General features: G+C 36.8%; 1 protein-coding gene across 3 annotated transcripts; it reads right to left on the bottom strand.

Annotated features, from left to right (window-relative positions):
* Nucleotides 1-240: 240 nt before the first annotated feature.
* On the bottom strand, nt 241-16,807 carry LOC306863920 (V-type proton ATPase 116 kDa subunit a 2-like). 3 transcript variants are annotated; one of them, XM_079407517.1, is made up of 21 exons: nt 16,555-16,807; nt 16,097-16,295; nt 14,309-14,387; nt 13,828-13,925; nt 11,778-11,915; nt 11,138-11,235; nt 10,900-11,026; nt 10,597-10,679; nt 9,235-9,328; nt 8,836-9,048; nt 7,881-8,031; nt 7,201-7,340; nt 6,915-7,072; nt 6,605-6,695; nt 6,346-6,464; nt 3,963-4,173; nt 3,755-3,874; nt 2,500-2,598; nt 2,295-2,412; nt 2,000-2,171; nt 241-1,090 (listed from the first exon to the last, which is right to left on the bottom strand). In XM_079407517.1, exons 2-21 carry the CDS (start codon nt 16,205-16,207, stop codon nt 988-990), a joined length of 2,523 nt encoding a protein of 840 aa, XP_079263643.1. In that variant the 5' UTR covers nt 16,208-16,295; nt 16,555-16,807; the 3' UTR covers nt 241-987. The 3 variants fall into 3 exon arrangements, with proteins under 3 accessions (XP_079263643.1, XP_079263642.1, XP_079263641.1); XM_079407516.1 differs by having other exon boundaries at nt 3,737-3,874; nt 16,097-16,807; XM_079407515.1 differs by having other exon boundaries at nt 2,295-2,598; nt 16,097-16,807.
* Between the last annotated feature and the right edge of the window lie 3,458 nt (nt 16,808-20,265).

Here is a 20,265-nt window from a genome sequence, read left to right as displayed (position 1 = left end):
TTATATTTGACTGAACGTTAACTTTTGATGCACTTTGCTTAGTAAAGCAATCATACAGGAAATAATCTTAATATAGCGAAATTAAATATTTCTGTTAATGGATTCGTCCTAAAGATCTACAGAATGACCTACTTATGCGATGTTATTTAAATAAATCCTTCCTAAGAAGAGGAATGATGTGGGAATGTATGAAAGAAATGGTCTTAAATGTATCACTATAAGCACCACTCTGCACTATTTATATAATAGCTTGTTTATGAGTGACTGAAACAAATGTAAATTTACAGGAGTGTTGATGAAAAACATACTGCAAACAAAATCTGTGCTAGGATTACCAGTACCATGTATTAAAACCGAAGTGTTTCATTTTAAATATGAATAAATAATAGTCTTAGAATTCATTTTGAACAAACAAACAAAAAAATGCTACCCTGGAAAACTGCTTTGCACGCTAAATGCTGTAAATTATGCTTTAATATCACATTGGAAATTATATTTGTTATTTGGCATTGTTCATTGCACAGTGTAGCATTACCTACACTGTAGTTTACCTGCAAAGTTTTGTTTTTGCTAAGACCTAGCTAAAGCAAGCTAAAGTACATGTCAGTGTAGCATACAAAACTGTATATTGAAAAATAGTTATGGCACTTTGAAAAGATATGACAGGAAATGCTTATGAAGGTGCAATACCAAATACAAGTCATATCTCTGAAGATAAATATAATAACAGGACATTGTTGACAATCTTCGAATGACAGCACACGATGGAGCCACATCTGATAATCCTGCACCTGAAACATCTGATATGGACTGGTGCAAACAGGGCTGTCAGGTTAGCGTACCGATCCGATTCCGACCGTGACCATGTTTTGCAATGCAAGACTGCAAGTTTTTATCTTCTACAACTGATGGGTCATTGTCCAGTGCCCAAAGGTCAGTAGGTCACGATAAGCTACAGTGTCCTGTTCAAAGTGTTGTGGGTTACAGTCAGAGTAACCCATCTTGCTCAAAGACAGAGGGCAACAGGGAGAAGTCGAAAGGGGCAAATTTTACCCCTGTTCCACTGTAGAATTTGTTCTGAAATTCCACCCTGCAAAAAGTAAAAAATAATCTATAAGCAGAAGGTAGAGAAATACAGATTTTTTTATAATATAATGTTTTAAAATATTTATTTTAATTTTAAATGAAACTGAAAATATTAATATTAACTTAAAATTAGTGCTGCACAATAATGATTAAACAGTTAAATCATGAATATTTTGCTAAAAAACAAATCACAATTATTGTAACCTAATTCCCCCCCCCCCATTTCATCAGAATGTACTTTCACATAGGCACAAATCAAGAGAACATCAACATCGCATGGTTTGCTTGCAGATTTAACATCGCAGATGACCGTGTGAAAGAAAAACAGGCTGTATTACACTTTTATTCAAGAAGAATATCTCAATAGAGATGGTTAAACTCCAACTTAAATGTTTGCCAGTGTTTTTAGCTCAAGAGCGCTTTTTCCCTAAGGTAGACAGCACACGTAAGCATGGTTGCCAGGTTGGGAAGATTAAGTAAACCACTGGGCAGAAATGTACAGAGATTACAGAAAATACACAGATAATTGGTCCTGCCTCTTGTTCACACAGAGCTCGTTCCAGCACTGATCCCCGCAATGTTACTAGGTCCCCATCCTGGGATCGTTTCCTTGATCACTCCCGGAACATGTTTGCGTTCACACAGAAGGCACTCTGGCAATTTTCTGGGATCAACGCGCTGTGTGAAAGGGGCTTTTAAGAGAAAATCTCTCATTGGGGGATTGAGGCTCTTGGCATCTGGCAACCGCAACCATAAGTGCTTGTGGAGGCTTCTTACCAATGCAGATCTACTTCCAATTTAATGTTAAAATATTCTGAGAAGAAAAATAAGATAAATTTCTTCTAGAAGTCTTTTTAATTTAATTCCCATTTCTGATAATCAAACCTGGCTGTATCTGAGGCTGTGTGCTCACCAGTGAAGACGCAGCGCATGGAGGAAAGCAGACAGACCCTCCATGACCAGGAGAATGGAGATAGTGAGCAAAGCAAAGACACTGAACACAGGAACAAGGAAAAGCACGCCCAGTCTGGAGCTCATCCTCAGACCCAGACGCATCACCATCGCCCACAGTACCTCTGACAGCTCTGAGATACACACACACACACAATATATGCATAAATAGTCTAGAAATCAGATTCATATGCCCATGATGTAATGAATCGTGTTGTAATTTTGATGTGTTTTTGTATGTATAATCAGACACTCACGGGCGTGAGCGAGACTCAGGGCCCAGAGACGCAAGTAGGAGGCTGTGTTGGAAATGCAGCCCAAACAGTACTCTATGGTATGAATTGCTTGATGCAGGAAGATGTCTCCGAAATCAAACTGCCAGTGAACAACCATGCTGTTAGTGACATTCATACAAGATAAATCTTTGTATTTTAACGGTGACTGAATGTGATCAACTTCAACCTCTCGAGGCCCTCCTGAGTCGCTTAGTCCCTCCTCTTCATCATGGACTACAGACGGTGACAGGTCTTCCTCACTCACACGCCGAACTCGCTCGTAGCCCTACACACAAAGTAATATGATGTAGCATCTTCACCTTCTTTAACCAGTCCATCAAACATTGATGTATCTTTTTATACATTTTGCTAAACACACATGCACATACTGTACATCTGAAGACTACATTTGTCATTTGGGTCAATCTCACTAAAGCATGTGGGTCACATTTCTCCCCAAATCCTTAAAAAACAATGAGCAGTATTCTGAATTTGATTAAGATTTTTTTTGGATTGTGATTTTATTTTTTTATCTATTTTTTGACTAATTAAGCAGAGTTTCCCTCAATTTCTCCTTACCATAATGTTTCTGAATGTCTTATATATAGAAATTCTTCTTGTACTATATTAGGAACTTCATTACTGAAAAACATTATTTTACATTTTAACTACATTAAACATTTTAATCAGAATAAATTTAAAGGCTAAAGTTTACAAACACTTTTATGGTGTATAATTAATTTAAATAATATACATTTTGTTAGGGGGTATAATAACGTTAATAAGAAAAATTTGTCTGATAGTTTGTAGTTTGCCAATTAAAATGTTAAATAATTCAAATATTTTGAATGGCTATAATAACTCATTTAATATGCAAAATGTGAAAGAATCCATTTAACAAAAGTATTGGTATTGTCAATAATAGTAAAGAGATGCCTTTAAACTAATTATTTAAATTATTTAACTTATTAAAAAATACTTTGTTGATTCACCATTTATTTAAAAATTAAATGTGCAAATATATTGATTACCAATATTAATGTTAAGCGTGATTAATCGTGACTTATTACATAAACTTGTGCGATGAATAAGTTATTTTTTTTTTACATTTTACAATAAGGTTTCATTTGTTAACATTAGTTAACTACATTACTTAACATGAACTAACAATAAAAAATTTGAGTAAAGCATTTACTAATCTTAGTTCATCATAAGCTGTCTCTGTTAATATTGTTTAATGGATCCGAGCAAACATTAACAATTGCTAATTGTTAATGACAGCTAATGGGATCTTATTATAAAATGTTAGCATTTTTAAAGTGATCTACAGCCGCAATAATCTTTCTTGTTCTTTAGTATGAACCAGTAAGACCACGAATGTACCATGTGAAATCATGTGACATCAAATACGAACACATACATACACAAGAACACAGACACACCCTGTGGACCCCCAGACTCTTCCCGCCATGATGCAGCCAGTAGAGGTACAGAGGTTTCCCGAATAACAGCACCGGCACCGACAGCAGAGCCGCCACCACTAGAAACACCTGCAGTCCCATCTGTTACAAGAGGATAAACAAAAAAACAGATATCAGGCGGATTGAAGGAAGTGCTCACACTAGTGATCACAGACACACACACACACACCTGGCCAGGGTAAAGTGGTGTAGCGGCGCTCTCCTGCATTAGGAACATGTTGATAAAGTGGATGAGAATGCTCGGAGCCAGCTGTGAGTCTCGCACTGAGAACGCCAGCCATTTGTAAAAGATCATGAACACCAAGTACCCAAAGAGACAAAGTAAAAAGAGCAGCTCAGGAAGAAAGAGAAGATAGATCTTAAACTTCTGTCGGAAGTGCCTGTAAATACACAGAATGGAAAAGAGCAGAATTTAGACAGAATGTAGAGTTTATAAGCAAGGAGAGCTTAAAGGGGTGGTTTAACTTTTTTTTTACTTTAGTTAGTGTGTAATGTTGCTGTTTGAGCAAAAACAATATCTGCAAAAGTTACGGCGTTGAACGTTCAGTGCAAACAGAGCTATTGTCTTTTAAAATGATGGCAGTTTAATGTCTACAAAAATGGCTCGTAGGGACTACAACAAATTACTTCCCGGGTTGGTGACATCACAAACCCTGAAATTTACATAAACCCCGCCCCCGAGAACATGCAAAAAAGAGGACGAGGCCATGTTACAGTTACGTCACAGCACTAGCTGGAGGCAAAACAAAGCGAAAACTGGGGGCGGCCAATTCAAACCAGCTACATAAGGATCTTAAAATATCATCTTGTTGTGATGCTGGGTGCCAAAATCGATGTTGTAGAGGCTCCGATTTGAAATTTTAAGGTATACCTGATGCCATTGCCAGACAAAAACCGACGACAGCTGTGGTGAAACGCTATAAAACAAGCGGACTGGACAGAAACCATCGTCAAAAATGCTCGCATTTGCAGCGCACACTTCTTATCAGAAAAGGTTCAATAAAGTATTGTCTTTTGTTGTTATGGCACATCTAAAGATTTCTTATGCATCTCACTATGTCGCGTATGAAATAATGTCTGTGTGCTTGTGTGTAAAACAACAAACTGATGATTTATATGCTTAATCATATGTAATTGTATATGCATTGTTGTGATTAAATACTTGCTGGCAAACACTTCTTACTGTTACAAAAATGCTACAACGCAATCATGTATTCTGAGTATTAAAGCTTTAATCAGGATAAAACCGTATAGTAGAAGCTAACATAAGCAGTAGCATTTACAAATAACAGTATGAGACGACAACAAACAAAAAAAAAATCTGAGTTTTTAAAAAAAACGAAGCATTAACACAAGTTAGGCTGCACCCCCCGAACACTATAAAGTCTAGAAAAAATAAACAGTCAACCACCCCTATAATGCAGAGAGTATTTGAGTAAGGACTGATGTGCTTTTAATATGAAACTTTTCATGTGCAAATATCTATTTACACTGTGCGAAGTATGAACATAAATTTATATATAAAACATAAAACTGTTTCCAAAATTAAATTGCATTTAAAATCATCACTGAACTGAACTTAAATAACCATGGTACTGAATCCATAGCAAATGATGAAAAGATTATATGAACAATTTTAATTATAGGACATGTGCATACAACATGCACATCACAACAAAGAAGAGATGAGCAGTGAGATTTTGTTACACTATATGCACTTTGGGTATTTATTTCTCACTGTTAATCACAATTAATCTCATGATTCCTGACCAGACTTTTTTAAAGCAGAATGAAACATTAATAAAATGTAAATGCCGTAAATGTTAAAAATTATTACATTAAACATGTTTACTTTAAAAACAAATAATTAAATAATAATTTTATTTATAACACAAATGAATTATAAATTAATATGTCCTTAAATTATCTTTAAACAAATGTATAAATATACATAAATCAATATTATATCAATATTTTTATTATTATTATTATGGGTTAGTTGACTGGAACTAAATTATAAAAAAATTGCTACTTGAAATAAAATAAATGTTTACTGAAATAAAGTAAAATGTAAAAAAAAATGTTTTGGTTTTAGCTAAATTCAATTAATTTTAATTTAGTTTAATGTGATGTACTATAATAACTTAAACAAAAATTAATAAAAACTATAAAGACATATTTAAAAAAATGATAAAAAGTATAAAAACACAACAAATTCACTAAAATCAAAAATAAAATTCAAATGAGTGGATAATATAAAAATAAAACTAATCCGACGTATCAATAAACAGATATTTAGAAACACTAAACTTTAAAATACAAATAAAGAACAGAAAATAGAAACAAATTCCAAAATGAAAAAAATACATCAATAAGACTATACTATACAAAAGCTATAACAGTATCTCAATGATACTAAAAAAAACATTGCCCTGTGGTCCTCGGACCCCAGTTTGAAAACTGTGCTAAATCATTTCTGCCTGTAATAATTAGTAATAGAGCCTTTATCATTACACATACACCAAGACCTAAATAAACTGATGCTCACTCACAAGTGATTGAAGACACTGAGCACCACCCCAAAGCTCATGTGGATGACTCCAATGATCACAGACATCTTCATCTTGTATGAGTTGAGGAAGGTCAGGCGATTCACGGCCATGTTCCACATCTACAGATCAATCGAACACCACAAATTAGAGCTCTTAAACCAATATCAGTGAATTAGTCTGAGCAGTAATGTATAATTTCAGGATGTGGCTTCCACCCACAGAAATGTGCTTCATAAATCTTCAGAGAGTGTGTACTCACTGGATCAATGCCCAGTGGATAAGGTCCAGAGAAAACACCAGAAACGTTGGGATCCAAGGTGAGTAAAGCATTCGTTTGTAGAGTTTCATTTCTATGTCAAAGTAAAAGGAGGAAAACAATAGCATACAATAATTATTGTGGATCCTTAAATAAAATAAAAATGGAAATATAGCTGCAAGATGAAATGACATTTAAGCAGGTAAATATAAAAGTATTTTTTTTCAAGGTGTTTTAGTACCACACTTCCGGCTACCAGCAGGTGGCGCTATAACTCTCAGTGCTTGGACCCTAAGTGTGTTTTGCGTCTTACGTCCACTCCTGCTGTGTGAACATGGCCTTGACGCTCCAGGCTGAGCCAAAGATGTTGAGGGATTTGGAGAAACAGTCGTTATAAATGAGTCCAGTGTATATGGAGAATAATCCCATCATCAGTATGATGTACCGCCCATCAAAAAAGGTCGTCCAGATCTGAACAGAGACAATCAGTTAATCAGAAACAAAAAAAAGACATATTTGGATCTGCATTATCACAATAGCTCAATGCTAAACCATGGCTAATTGCAATTAGTTTAATACCACTTAGTTACAACTCTGACCTCATTTCCTGGTCGTCTTCGCTTGTGGTCCTTCTCAGTCAACACCATCCACAAAGCAAAGAATGTCATGACTGAACCATGACCAAGATCTCCAAACATCACCGCAAACAGGAAGGGAAAGGTGATAATGGTATAAGGAGCTGTGAGAGAAGGAAAGAATAATAAAAAAACTAAATTCATTAACAATCTGAAAATCAGAAATATTAAGCAGTACAGCTGTTTTCAACATTGATAATATTAATACATGTTTCTTGAGCAGCAAATCAGCATATTAGACTGATTTCTGAAGGATCATGTGACACTGAAGACTGGAGTAATGATGCTGAAAATTCAGCTTTGATCACAGGAATAAATTACATTTTGAAAATATATACAAATAGAAAAGAGTTATTTTAAATAATATCACAATATCTGTTTTTATTGTATTTTTAAATGGTAGTTTATGGCTAAAGTTTAACCATATGGAACAGCGTTATGGAGCCTGACAGCCACTAGTCGCTATGCTATTATTGATATATCAAAACATCTTGTTTTGTGCTCCACAGATGAAAGTCTTATAGTTTTGGAACAACATGAGGGTGAGTAAATAATGACAGAATTTTAATTTTTGAGTAAACTATTGCTTTAATTTCCAGTGTAAGCCTTGTAGCTTCTCATTTAGGTTGGTGTTCTGCACTCACCTGGGCTGGCCTCCCTGTAGTCGCCCACTCCATACGCTTCCACTATACTCTGGAAGCCTGAGGTAAACTTGTTGCTCCTCAAAAGTGTCGGCGGAGTGTCACTGCTTGGGATACGGTTCACAAAGGAAGGGACGGTGGCGTCACCTTTTCTCTATTAAGAAAATGAAAGGAATACATCTCCCAAAAATTAAAATTGCCCTCAAGCTACTCTTTCATTGGACCAGATTTGGAGAAATGTATCATTACATCACTTACTCACCAATGGATCCTCTGCAGTGAATGGGTGCCGTCAGAATGAGAGTCCAAACAGCTGATAAAAACATCACAGTAATCCACACCACTTCAGACCATAAATTAACATCTTATGAAGTGAAAGGCTGTGTTTGTAGGAAATAAATCCATCATTGAGAAATATTAACTTTAAACCGTTGCTTTTGGTCAAAATATAGTCCAAAAAATCCACCCACATATTAGTTTAGAACTGCTTGAAGTGTTTTCGCTTGCAAACTGTGCTTGATCTGTGCATATAACTTTTTCAACTAAGAAAGCTAAATTATAGAGGACTTGTATTTTGCTGGAAGCAACGGTTTGAAGTTAATAGACATTAACTGATAGTCTGGAGTGGTGTGGATTTTTATTATTGGGATGTTTTTATCAGCTGTTTGGACTCTCATTCTGACGGCACCCATTCACTGCAGAGGATTCATTGGTGAGCAAGTGATTTAATGCTACATTTCTCCACATCAGCTCTGATGAAGACACAAACTCATCTACATCTCGAGTACATTGCCAGCAAAATTTCATTTTTGGGTGAACTATTCTTTTTAAAGATGCAACAGTTACAGCACTTATCTCAGATTGTCTCGAAGGCACATTAAAACTTCTTAATAGCTTCTCATATGTCAGTAGGTTGGATAAAATCAGACTAGCGTGTAATGAGAACGATTTTACTCACTGAGCCTTCCTCCAATGCCCTCCTCAGGTTCGCCAGGTCACTGACCGGACACCACACTTCAGCGATGAGACACTTGTTGGTGACGTCAAAGCTGCAGAGGTTAAGGATGTGATAGATGGCTTTCATCTTCTTCACTTGCAGCACCCACGAGTGCGCCGACTCAGACGCCTTATGCAAGACCTGCTTCAAGTAATCCTCAGTGCGGTGCAAAACCTAATGCGCAAACATCGCTTCATTAACATTTTAGTTATGACATTATAGCAGGGTCAAATAATTATGCCAATCCTCCAGTGAATGCGATAACGTCAGCATTATTTTGCAGAGGACAAACCAACAACAGCGTCCAATAATCAAACCCTAAGGAGACTCTGAAGGCACTCGGAAAAGCAGAAGACGTACGCTTTGTAAGTCTTGGATGCGTGTCCTCAAGCTGTCCATCACATCGGCCCTTTCTTCATCTGTTTCAGGGTGGGGGTAGAGATGACAGTGGTAACTGTGAAAACCATGTAACAAAATTCAATATGATAGACTTAGGGATATGCCATCTGCAAAATACTTTCATTTTGTTTTCAATAATGGTCAGTGGGCATATACTTCAAAAGGATGTCTTTAGTCGTTCCATAGCACCTTATTGTTTCCAGTGTTTCATAAGCCATACGATGCCATACGACAGAGAGTCAAGTCAAAAACAGCTACATTCTTGGTTCAGTGACAAATTGGGTCAGTGTTCATAATGCAGAAAAGATTTTGATCACATTTTTTAAAAATGTAAAAACAAACACACATGCCAAGTTCTTAAAATCTGGTTTGATATGAATTTGAAAAAGTTATTATTTTTCAAGAAAACTTTTAAATTAAATACATTTAAATGAAAAAAGACAGAAAAATAAAGATAAAAACGTCAAATAAAAAGTAGATATTTTCTTATTCTTTTCTTTTTTTTTTTTAATATTATTAGAATATTATTATTTTAGAAATATTTATTTTTTTGAAAAATTATTCCAATTTAAATTCTGGGGGACTGATATGATATTTTACAACCTGAACTAACCTTGCACTGTAAAAAAACTTTTGACCTCTTTTCTTCTGCATGACTTCATGTAAACATCACATGACTTGATGTTTTAGTAGACAAAAGTTTTTCAAATATAAACCACATTTGGCAATTATTTGTCTAAGAAATAATAATGAAAGATTATGCCAAACTACAGGCATTTTCCTTCATTATAATATCAGGACAGTTGAATCACCATAACATTTTAGACTTAATGCCACAACAAAATAAAAAAACAAATCTAAATAAATTTAAGTTCAGAAATGTAAAACATGCTCATTATAGAAAAAGTGTATTGAAGTCACTGTATGTATGAGTTTCATTTTAATATAATGTAGAAGAAAATGAATAGATCCAAACAAGAAAGAATTTCAGGAGACAATGCTTTCATTTTTTTTTAAAGGCATGTTTTTTTTATTTAATTACTAAATTAAAATTAATTGTTTATTTGACAGGCTTACCATGTTAAGAATTATGTTAAATATTATATTAGTGTCAAGTTAAATATAAAGGTGAATAAAAAATAGACCTAAAAAGTTTCAAAAGGTGCATTCTTGCATTAAAACTTACATACTGTCTGAAGTTCATATACAAAGACCAGCAATTAACGAGGAGTGCAGAAAACATGCACAAACGTGAATGTGAGTGAACAGCCCCTAAAAACGTAAAATAAAAAGAATTGAGTCTACATCAATGCCTTTACTTACCAGTCGCAAATTTTTTGAACCTTCTGCCCAATCTGGTCGCCCCAAAAGGAGATGAGGAACACTACATTCTTACTGATCTCCCCCTGTAGCACATAAACACGAGACAGACTCTCCATAAACAAGCTCTGAATACATTAGCATGCTCTATCAGCGGCAGACGGGTATGATCTAAAACTGTGAAACAAACACAGAGGCATGTTCACATCATGCAGCATATTCTGTTGAACCAAACCATTTGAATATAACTACAGCCATTAAAATCACTTTGTTGGTGGACCTCAGTCACACACAAAGTTTGCATACTGTGTCGAGATCGGCCAGGCTCTCGTCCACTTCTGCGTAGCTGAGGATGGTGTAACCTTTACAGACGCGCCAAAGCATGCGCTCAAATGCCTCCACCTTCACCCGCTGAATCAACCCTGAGATAAACCTGAAACACAAACACACACGTAAGGTCACAGCGGTGTGGATGTAGACCGAGACACACTAATGTGTGTCAGATCTCTGCTGTGCGTGGAGTAAGAGGGTCTTTGTGACTCACCCGAGTTTGGCGCCCAGTCTCTGCATGCTGGTGCAGCCTGTCACTGATTCAGTCTCCAGAGACGGGAACTCTTCATACTGAGGGCCCAGGGCTTCATGCTAAACATAAATAATTATATGACTCAGTATAAATAAATTGTGGTTGTATTGTTTAAAAAAAGTGTTTTATTTTGATGTTTTTGTTTTCATTTAAATGTTAAGTTTTGATATTTTGTTGTATGCATTTGTCATTTTTATTCAATTTATTTATTTTTTAAATGTGTAGATATAGTATAGTTTTAGCTTTTAGTTTTGGATCTGCTTTAGTTGTTTTAATACTACAATTAATTGCTTCTGTTGTCCTCATTTGTAATAAAAAAACATTTATACAAATTATTTATCCCTGCTTTGGATAAAAGCGTCTGCTAAATGACTAAATAAAAAAAAAAATAAAAAAAAAAAAGAGGCTAACCGTGGCAAATACGACAAAGATATGATTGGATACAACCTGGCCTGGTCACAGAAAATTAGGCTTGTATGCTTCTCCATCATAAGCATCATAAATGTCCAAAAGCCCAAAGGTGTGTTTGCTCACAGTACTCTCACATTTACAGTAGTTTAAGTCACATAGGCCACATTAATGCTGGTGAATGGAGACTCACCCTGGAGCGGCTGTGCATGAACGTGCGTGTGATTCTCAGCATGTGTGTGTACTCCGTCAGTTCCAGCAGGTTCCGCTGGAGCTTCTCTTTATTCTTAGCCACCTCGCTGAGCTCCACTTCCAGCCTCTGCAGCTGCTCCTGACAACAGCCAATGACCATCCATCAGTGATGTTAAAACACATTACACATTCAATATTTATAAATGCCTTCAAAACGAGACACACACCAGTCAACAAAACTCAGCACATCATTACCCAAAACAATACTTAACACATTAAAAAGGCCATGAGTTATCGTGAGTGTACTACTATAAAGCAAAGCCACACATGATGAATCCACCATGCATAATCAATCCCCCCATTCACAGAAAGCTTTCTCTCCCACAATTTACACAATCAATCCCTCTAGTCTAGGCAACTTGACATGGTCAATTACCAGCACTGGGTCTTGACGCTGAGAACTGGAGCTCTCATATACAATCAATTACCACAAACCACTGAGCACATGGCCATTAAGCCAAAAATATATACACTGTAATTGAATAAAACTGCATGGGAGGGAATTTTCTTCTCGTTCAGGGGTCTATAACCTTCAATACCCCTTATACACAAACATCTGTTATATGATGTAATACTTGCTGCAATTTTTTTTAGGAGCATCTCATTAGAGAACACTATGGGTTAAATTTGCAGAAGTCACAGAAGTCACTTTCAAGACAAATTAAATGTGAAATTGTTGAGATTCATAGTACTCTGCTGTTCTACATTTACTGTTGTTCTGTGAAATTTCAGCAAAATTTCGCAGGCAGAAAAGATCCATTGTCAATTGACCCTTCGCAAAGACTCAACCCCCTTTGTAACTTTTGCTATGTTCGACAAGCCATTGCGCTCATGCCACACATCATGTTCTCACGCAATGAAAAATACATCACTGAGCAAAGAGGAAACTGACAACATGCCATCAGACAAAACATAGCAAGTTACTTTTGGTATAAAAAAAGTCTCAGCTTTCAAATTTCTTCATTTTGAAGAAATTCAAACAATAGATGTCATTTTGTGGCTCTTTAATGTCGTAACAGATCGCTGTAGCGCCTCAGTTCAAGTAGAACGTGAACCGATCATCTCTTCCTCTTTACTAGATATAGCACAAAATAAACATGAATGGACATCAAAAGGTGTTTTGTTTCGACCACGGAAAGATGTCGATACACACCGTTTTTCAAATTTGTTGGACAAAATGGGAGATTCAATGTTAAGATTGGTCAGACCGCCCGTTAGTCAAACTCCCTTCGAAGGCTCAATTGTCAATAGTGTAGTGATGTATGAAGCACAGAACAAACTAGAAGTCAATTTCACCCCAAACTGAACTTCTGAAAACAATATGGGGAAATGTAAATAATGTGAAACTTTGTGGATTTCGTCCACAAAATTTTGTGAAGCAACAGTAAACAGAACTCTGCTGCTCTACATTTACTGTTGTTGCAGAAAAGGTCCACTGGTAATTGTCAGTAGTGTAGCGATGTATGAAATTCAACCCACATGGAAATCACTTTCAAACCAAGCAGCTTTCTGTTGGTCAATGTGGTAAATTGGTTTGAAAAACCTGTGAGGAGAAATATTTCACCATACTCATGTGAGTGTGTGTTGAAGATAAACACGAAAGAGAAGAAATTGTTGAATAAAATTAGCTTCACAAAAATGACATTTGAACCACTGAAGTCACATGGACTATTTTAATAATGTCCTTACTACCTTTCTGAGTCTTGAACGCGGTTGTTGTGTTGCGGTCTATGCAGAGTCAGAAAGCTCTCGGATTTCATCAAAAATATCTTAATTTGTGTTCTGAAGATGAATGAAGCTCTTACGGGTTTAGAACTACGTGAGGGTGAGTAATTAATGACAGAATTTACATTTTTGGGTAAACTATCCCTTTAATTTTGCTTAAAGAAAACTAAGACCCAAGGCAGTATTTATGGAAACTAGAAAAAGTCTGTTTGGCACATTTACCTAGCTTACTAAAGCAGCCAATATTAGTATATCTCAGCACCTACCATGATTTCCAAGACATTTTTGGGTGCAGGAGCAACAGGAGGGACTTCAGCCTCTGGCACGGCAAGATTAGCCTTCTTGATTTCCCTCAGCAGATACCCTATAGGTGATGGAAACAAAGACATGGAGTTTTAAACATTGATTCAAGAGCACACAGAAACATAACCGTGAGAGAAGCATAACAACGCAATCTCATCAAATAAGCTAAATTCAGAACAAAGTCTATTCTAAAGTACAACAATAGTCTGTTGTTTCGTATGTTACTCCAGCAAAACGACATTGTAATTATACTATTTTTGATCTTTTGATTCTAACTTTGTCGTCTGTGTAACATACCTCTAAAGCTAAGGTGGAAACGTATCGCAAAATGAAGAAAAGTAATTGTAGCTAATATTTAGCATCAGATTTTGAAGTTCAAAGATCCTCAGCAGGAGAGGTTTAGGCCTGACCTAAAAGTTAGAGTGTTCAATAAAGATCTCTTACCCAGAATCCTCTCCATCTCCTCACATCTCTTGATCTCACTGACGAAGCGGCGCTGGAAGGAGCTGACGCTGGGGTTCAGCTGGAACAGATCAACAGATTATGACTTGTATGTTTGACACAATAACATATTACAATCTAGAGGCAACAAGACAAGGCTGTGGGCATTACATTAATCAGATGATATTTGGTCATTGTTCAGATTTCAGCATTGCATAATCAGGTCTGCTTGGCTGATCAACAGACATTAGTTTCCTTGTGTAATATATATGCAATAAATGAGGAATGGAGCTGACAAGCTACAAAAAGGACAAAAATCATCATAAAACTGGTTTATAGGTCTCATATATTTCAAGTCTTCTGAAGTAACACAATAGTTTTGTCTTTCACTCCAGCGAGCTTTAAACTAACCAAATCTACTGAGTCAGTGAGCTGAACCTGAGAACAGGATCAGACAGATGTGAGAACAAATCATTCAGACCGGCATCTTTCTATTATTTGAAAAGATCAGACTCATTCAGATATTAGACAAGATTAGCTAAGATGTTCACCACATATTATCTTACATTTTGGAATGTTCCTCACACAAAGCTATCAGAAGATTTAATTTATTTTTTTACATTGATTTATCTAATCGTTTTATTTATTCATTATAGCCCCAATTCTCATTCGGAAGAAAGAAAATAAAGTACAGAAGTACAGAAGAAAAAAAAAATATGGAACAACATCAAGATGAGAAAATAATAAATTTTTGGTACGAAGAAACACCATCAACGTTGACATTTTAGGTTAAAATTCATACCAATGCATAAGGGAAAGTGTATGACTTAGGACTAGTGTTATTTTTGTATTATTTATATAATATTATTAGCATTTATTAATATTTGAATGAGCTTTTATTTTTTTATATTATATTTTACAATTTTAGTTTAAGTTTTACTAAATTTGCTATGTGCTTTTTACATTTTTTTTCAATATTTCTAAATAATTTTGGTTTATATTTATTTCAGTTTTAGTAATTTTAGTAGGCTACTTGAAAGTAAACTCCTTTTTTTCAGTGAGTTGCCAATGCAACATTCCTCATTTTCATTAACGTTTCTCAACGTATATTTATATTTAATATTATTCTAGCTACACTTCAGTTGATAATGACTTTTAATAGTTTTAGTTAACAATAACAACAAGGCTTAGGACCTGTGACTGGTCAACACTTTGTATTCATTTCAAATGTAAAAAAAAAGATAAACTACACGCAAAATAAAAATGTGATTTATAGAAAACGGTACAAAAAAATCTCAAATTTGTTTTGTCAACTGTCCTTACTGATGCCAACCTAAACAGTAGATCACACATATGACCAACACATGCATAGCCCATTAAGTTGTTAAACAACCTCAGGGTGAATAGAAAACAGGCTTTTAAACAGACTTGCTCTATTTTTTAAGCAAGTAATTGATCCAGCTCAGCGTTAACCAGGACATTAACCCCCTGCCTGTATGACCAGGCCAAATGTGAACACTTAAACATGCATTTAATTAAATCCGTTTCACACCTATAAGCGACCCGTAGCAAACAAACATGGGTTGCCAGGTAATACCGATAATTTACGCTTCAATCTGTCTGTTCTGAGAATTCAGGCTGTGGCTCAAAATATACCTAGACAGCATTTTGGGGGCATCAGGTGCACGCAGCGTCATCGATGACTCGGAACGCGCATATGATGCCCCAGAAATGCTGTCTAGCTAGGCAGCTCACTAGGATTTGATACACACCCGTTGAGTCCAAACTTACATCTCGAAATTCAACCAGCCCCATTTCTCCGAGCTCGCTGATGCAGTCGTACGCCGAACCGGACTGCAGGAACAGCTGCGCCAAACACATCTCTTCACTCCGAAAGCCCATCTTCTCTCTCCTCCTCGGCCACCTTGATCACTCAATCCGCCTCTGGCCTTTGCGATTCACTTTAATACTTTAATACAGCACGACCAACCTGCCGCGAGCGTCAAGTGTTCAACACAAAAATTCAATCTCGATATATTTCCATTTGACTATAAACTGACTTGATAGCGCGCGATCTGAATTACTGAAGATTTTATGTCTGATTGAGCCGGTTTAAGATTAAACTGTACCGAGAATCATTAACCTAAAAATGCTATTTTTAGCAACCTAGAGAGTATTCTCAGCATTATCATGCAGATTATGCAAATACTACAAATTAAGCTGCAGAGGTATTATTCACTGTTTCTTACCTATCTGGCTGGACAATAATAATCGATAGGCGTCTGTACCTTTAATTGCTGTTGTGCCATTGAAACGACAGAAATAGCGTAAAAGATTAAAGGCAACTGAAGGGATGTTGCCAAACAAACAGCGAAACGCTATGCAGCCTTAAAAACGTATGCATACAATGAAGGCTTGGTGTTAAAATAGATCGCATAATAAAAAGATCACTCCTGTAAAGCACAAACCCTGCCGGTGTACAGATTGCGCCCGTGGGTTGCCAGGTACATTGTTAGCAAATCCCCCTTTCTTCTAAAGTTACAAAAATACATTTTTGAAAAATAGTTTTAAAAAATAGAAACATAGCATGAATATGATAATGTGCATTTATGAAAGACTACCGATCAATTAGCAAAATAAAACATTCACAAATTCACCTTTTCACATTCTGCAATTAGCCTCCTTGACCATGGAATGATTTAAAAATGGAATAAATATTAAACAAATTATATAAATGAAATAAATTTATATAAAAATAGATGACAAATACGTGTACTAAAACTAAACTAAATAAAAGTATTTTATTATACTTTTTATCTTTCAGAATTTCATTATAAATGTTTTATTTAGTCTGTAAAATCACTCCATATCTTCCATTAAGTGAAACTATATTTAATTAAATTATAATTACTTAATTATGAAATGCCAGCAAAATTTGAAAAAACTAACAAACCCATGGCTTGCAAATATTTTATCTGCTTAAAGGTCCAGTCATTTTTGTATATGTTGCACTGTGTCTTAAAAATGTTTAATAAATAAAGATAAATAATAATTTAATAAATAAAAATAAAGGCGAGTTTAAAATGCTACACAATTGCTATTAAATTGAGTTGATAAACTATATATAAATAACAACAGTATATCCTAAATTCTAAATGTATTTAATGCTTAGTAAAGAAGTTTGTATAGTAAGCATTTTTCTGCAATCTGGCAACCACATCATCATTTAATATATTCTGTGCTGTATTCTTCTAGACCAGAGGCAGGCCATCTGCCTGTCCTTTGTTTAAATGCCTGAAAATGAAAAGATTTATAGGGCAAAACAAGACTTTAATGGTTCGCAAATAATAAAAAACAACTCTCAGTGAAATAGTTCTAGCAGATTCAGTGAGACTGTAATTGTCCTGATGTGACAGTGACATCGTTTAACCCACTAGCCTCCACATCATTATATATTTATGCTAGTACGTTTAGTGCACCACAAATTGACTTACTTTCTTAGGTTCCAGCCAGGTAAATGTTCTTCTCAAAGCAAATGCAGATATATAAAAAAAAAAGCCAAAAACTGTCTTGAAAAAGTGCATCCAAAAGTAGGGCTGGGTATCGTTCAAAATTTTTCGATATCAATACCGATACTTGAGTTCGATACCGGTTCCCGAATGATACTTTTTTCGATACCAATTTGATGAAATCAGATTTAACAAGATTACATCATCTCAAAAAACTTTGGTTTTATTTTTCAGCTTGTTGACATTTATACAGACTCAAAGCCTCATTTCCTGAGCCACTTTATTTATAAGCTAAGGATTTTAAAGGGCTAGTTCACCCAAAAATGAAAATTCTGTCATTAATTACTCACCCTCATGTCGTTCCAAACCCGTAAGAACTTCGGAACACAAATTCGGAACAAAGAATTCTCTGACCCTCCCATTGACAGCAATGTAGTTTTGGAGAGTATCCACTGAATGTAAACAACATACGCTGTACTGTGTCAGCTTCATCACGCAGATACGTTGTTTTCGTTCCAATCAAAACGTAAACAACGTAGAAAACATATCCGCATGGCACAGCAGATACAGAATAACATACGTTGTTTACGTTCAGTGGATACTCTCTAAAATGGCGCCAGGATGACGTGGAGGAGTTCAAATTGTTGAATAAAGTCGTTGTTTTTATTTTCTTTGCGAACAAAATTACGGTTGAACCACTGATGTCACATGAATTCTCAAGATTGTGCTTGGCTCTCCAGTTGTTTTAGTGTTTTTGTTAGTTTTTCCTGTTTTTTGTTTGTCAAACACGATCAGTTTCACCAGGGAAGAACTGGTGATCATTCGGCAGAACCAGCACTGTGGAGAATCAACAACTGGCAGATGATGTGAATGAGTTCTACTGCAGGTTTGAAAAAACACCATTCACACCTCCTGCAACCCCCCTCTCCTCCATACTTGCACTGCAGATAAGAGAAGATGGAGTGCGCCATGTCTTCAAAAAGAACAAGAGAAGGAAGGCACCAGGTCCAGACGGTGTGACACCCTCCTGTCTGAAATCCTGTGCTGACCAGCTGGCCCCCATCTTCACACAGATCTTCAACAGTTCACTGGAGCTGTGTGAAGTCCCCTCATGCTTCAAACGCTCCACCATCATCCCTGTCCCAAAGAAACCCAAGATAACAGGACTTAACGACTACAGACCTGTGGCTCTAACATCTGTGGTCATGAAATCATTTGAAAAACTGGTTTTGGCTTATCTGAAGGACATCACTGGACCCTTACTGGACACCCTGCAGTTTGCCTACAGAGCAAGCAGGTAGATGATGCAGTCAACATGGGACTGCATTACATACTGCAACATCTGGACAGACCAGGGACTTATGTGAGGATCCTGTTTGTGGACTTCAGCTCGGCCTTTAACACTATCATTCCAAACCTCCACCTGCCCAAACTAACTCAGCTCTCCGTCCCCACCTCTGTCTGTCAGTGGATCAACAGCTTCCTGACAGGCAGGCAGCAGCTAGTGAGGCTGGGAAAATTCACATCCAGCACCTGTACGATAAGCACTGGAGCTTACTCAGGGCTGTGTTCTCTCCCCACTGCTCTTCTCCCTCTAAACCAATGACTGCGCATCTAAAGACCCCTCTGTCAAGCTCCTGAAGTTTGCAGATGACACCACACTGAATGGCCTCATCCAGGACGGTGACGAGTCTGCTTACAGACAGGAGTTTAAGGAGCTGGCTGTCTGGTGCAGTCTTAACAACCTGGAGCTCAACACGCTCAAAACTGTGGAGATGATCGTGGACTTCAGGAGAAACCCCCCTGCACTCCCTCCACTCACCATCATGAACAGCACTGTAACAACAGTGGAGTCATTCAGATTCCTGGGCAACAACATCTCTATTGCCAAAAAGGCCCAACAGAGGTTGTACTTCCTTCGCCAGCCACAGGAGCTGCTGAAACAGTTCTACTCTGCCATCACTGAATCCGTCCTCTGCACTTCAATAACTGTCTGGTACAGCTCAGCTACCAAATCTGACCTCAGAAGTCTAATGGCCTAATGGTTAGAGATTCGGACTCGTAATCTAAAGGTTGCGGGTTCGAGTCTCAGGCCAGCAGGGATTGAAGGTGGGGGGAGTGAATGTACAGCGCTCTCTCCACCCTCAATACCACGACTGAGGTGCCCTTGAGCAAGGCACCGAATCCCCAACTGCTCCCCAGGCGCCGCAGCTGCCCACTGCTCCGGGCGTGTGTTCACTGGTGTGGTGTGTGCACTTTGGATGGGATAAATTCCGAGTATGGGTCACCATACTTGGCCATCACGTCACATTCAGAAGACTACAGAAGGTAGTCCGGACTGCTGAGCGAATCATTGGTACAACCCTCCCCACTCTCCAAGAACTGTACTTATCCAGAGTGAGCAAAAGGGCTGGTAAAATCATTCTGGACCCCTCACATCCAGCACACTCC

Source organism: Barbus barbus, assembly GCF_936440315.1.
Source record: "Barbus barbus genome assembly, chromosome: 45".
NCBI classification, from domain to species: domain Eukaryota; kingdom Metazoa; phylum Chordata; class Actinopteri; order Cypriniformes; family Cyprinidae; genus Barbus; species Barbus barbus.
This window is presented reverse-complemented; position numbering and strand designations above follow the sequence as displayed.

Excerpts from the sequence above, each read along its gene's own strand:
- LOC306863920 (XM_079407515.1), bottom strand. The coding sequence starts at position 16,207 with ATGGGCTTTCGGAGTGAAGAGATGTGTTTGGCGCAGCTGTTCCTGCAG. Across the intron at positions 11,916-13,827 it reads AAAATGTCTTGGAAATCATG|GAGCAGCTGCAGAGGCTGGA; the intron begins GTAGGTGCTGAG and ends GGCTGTTGTCAG. Across the intron at positions 11,027-11,137 it reads AGACTGGGCGCCAAACTCGG|GTTTATCTCAGGGTTGATTC; the intron begins GTGAGTCACAAA and ends TTTGTGTTTCAG.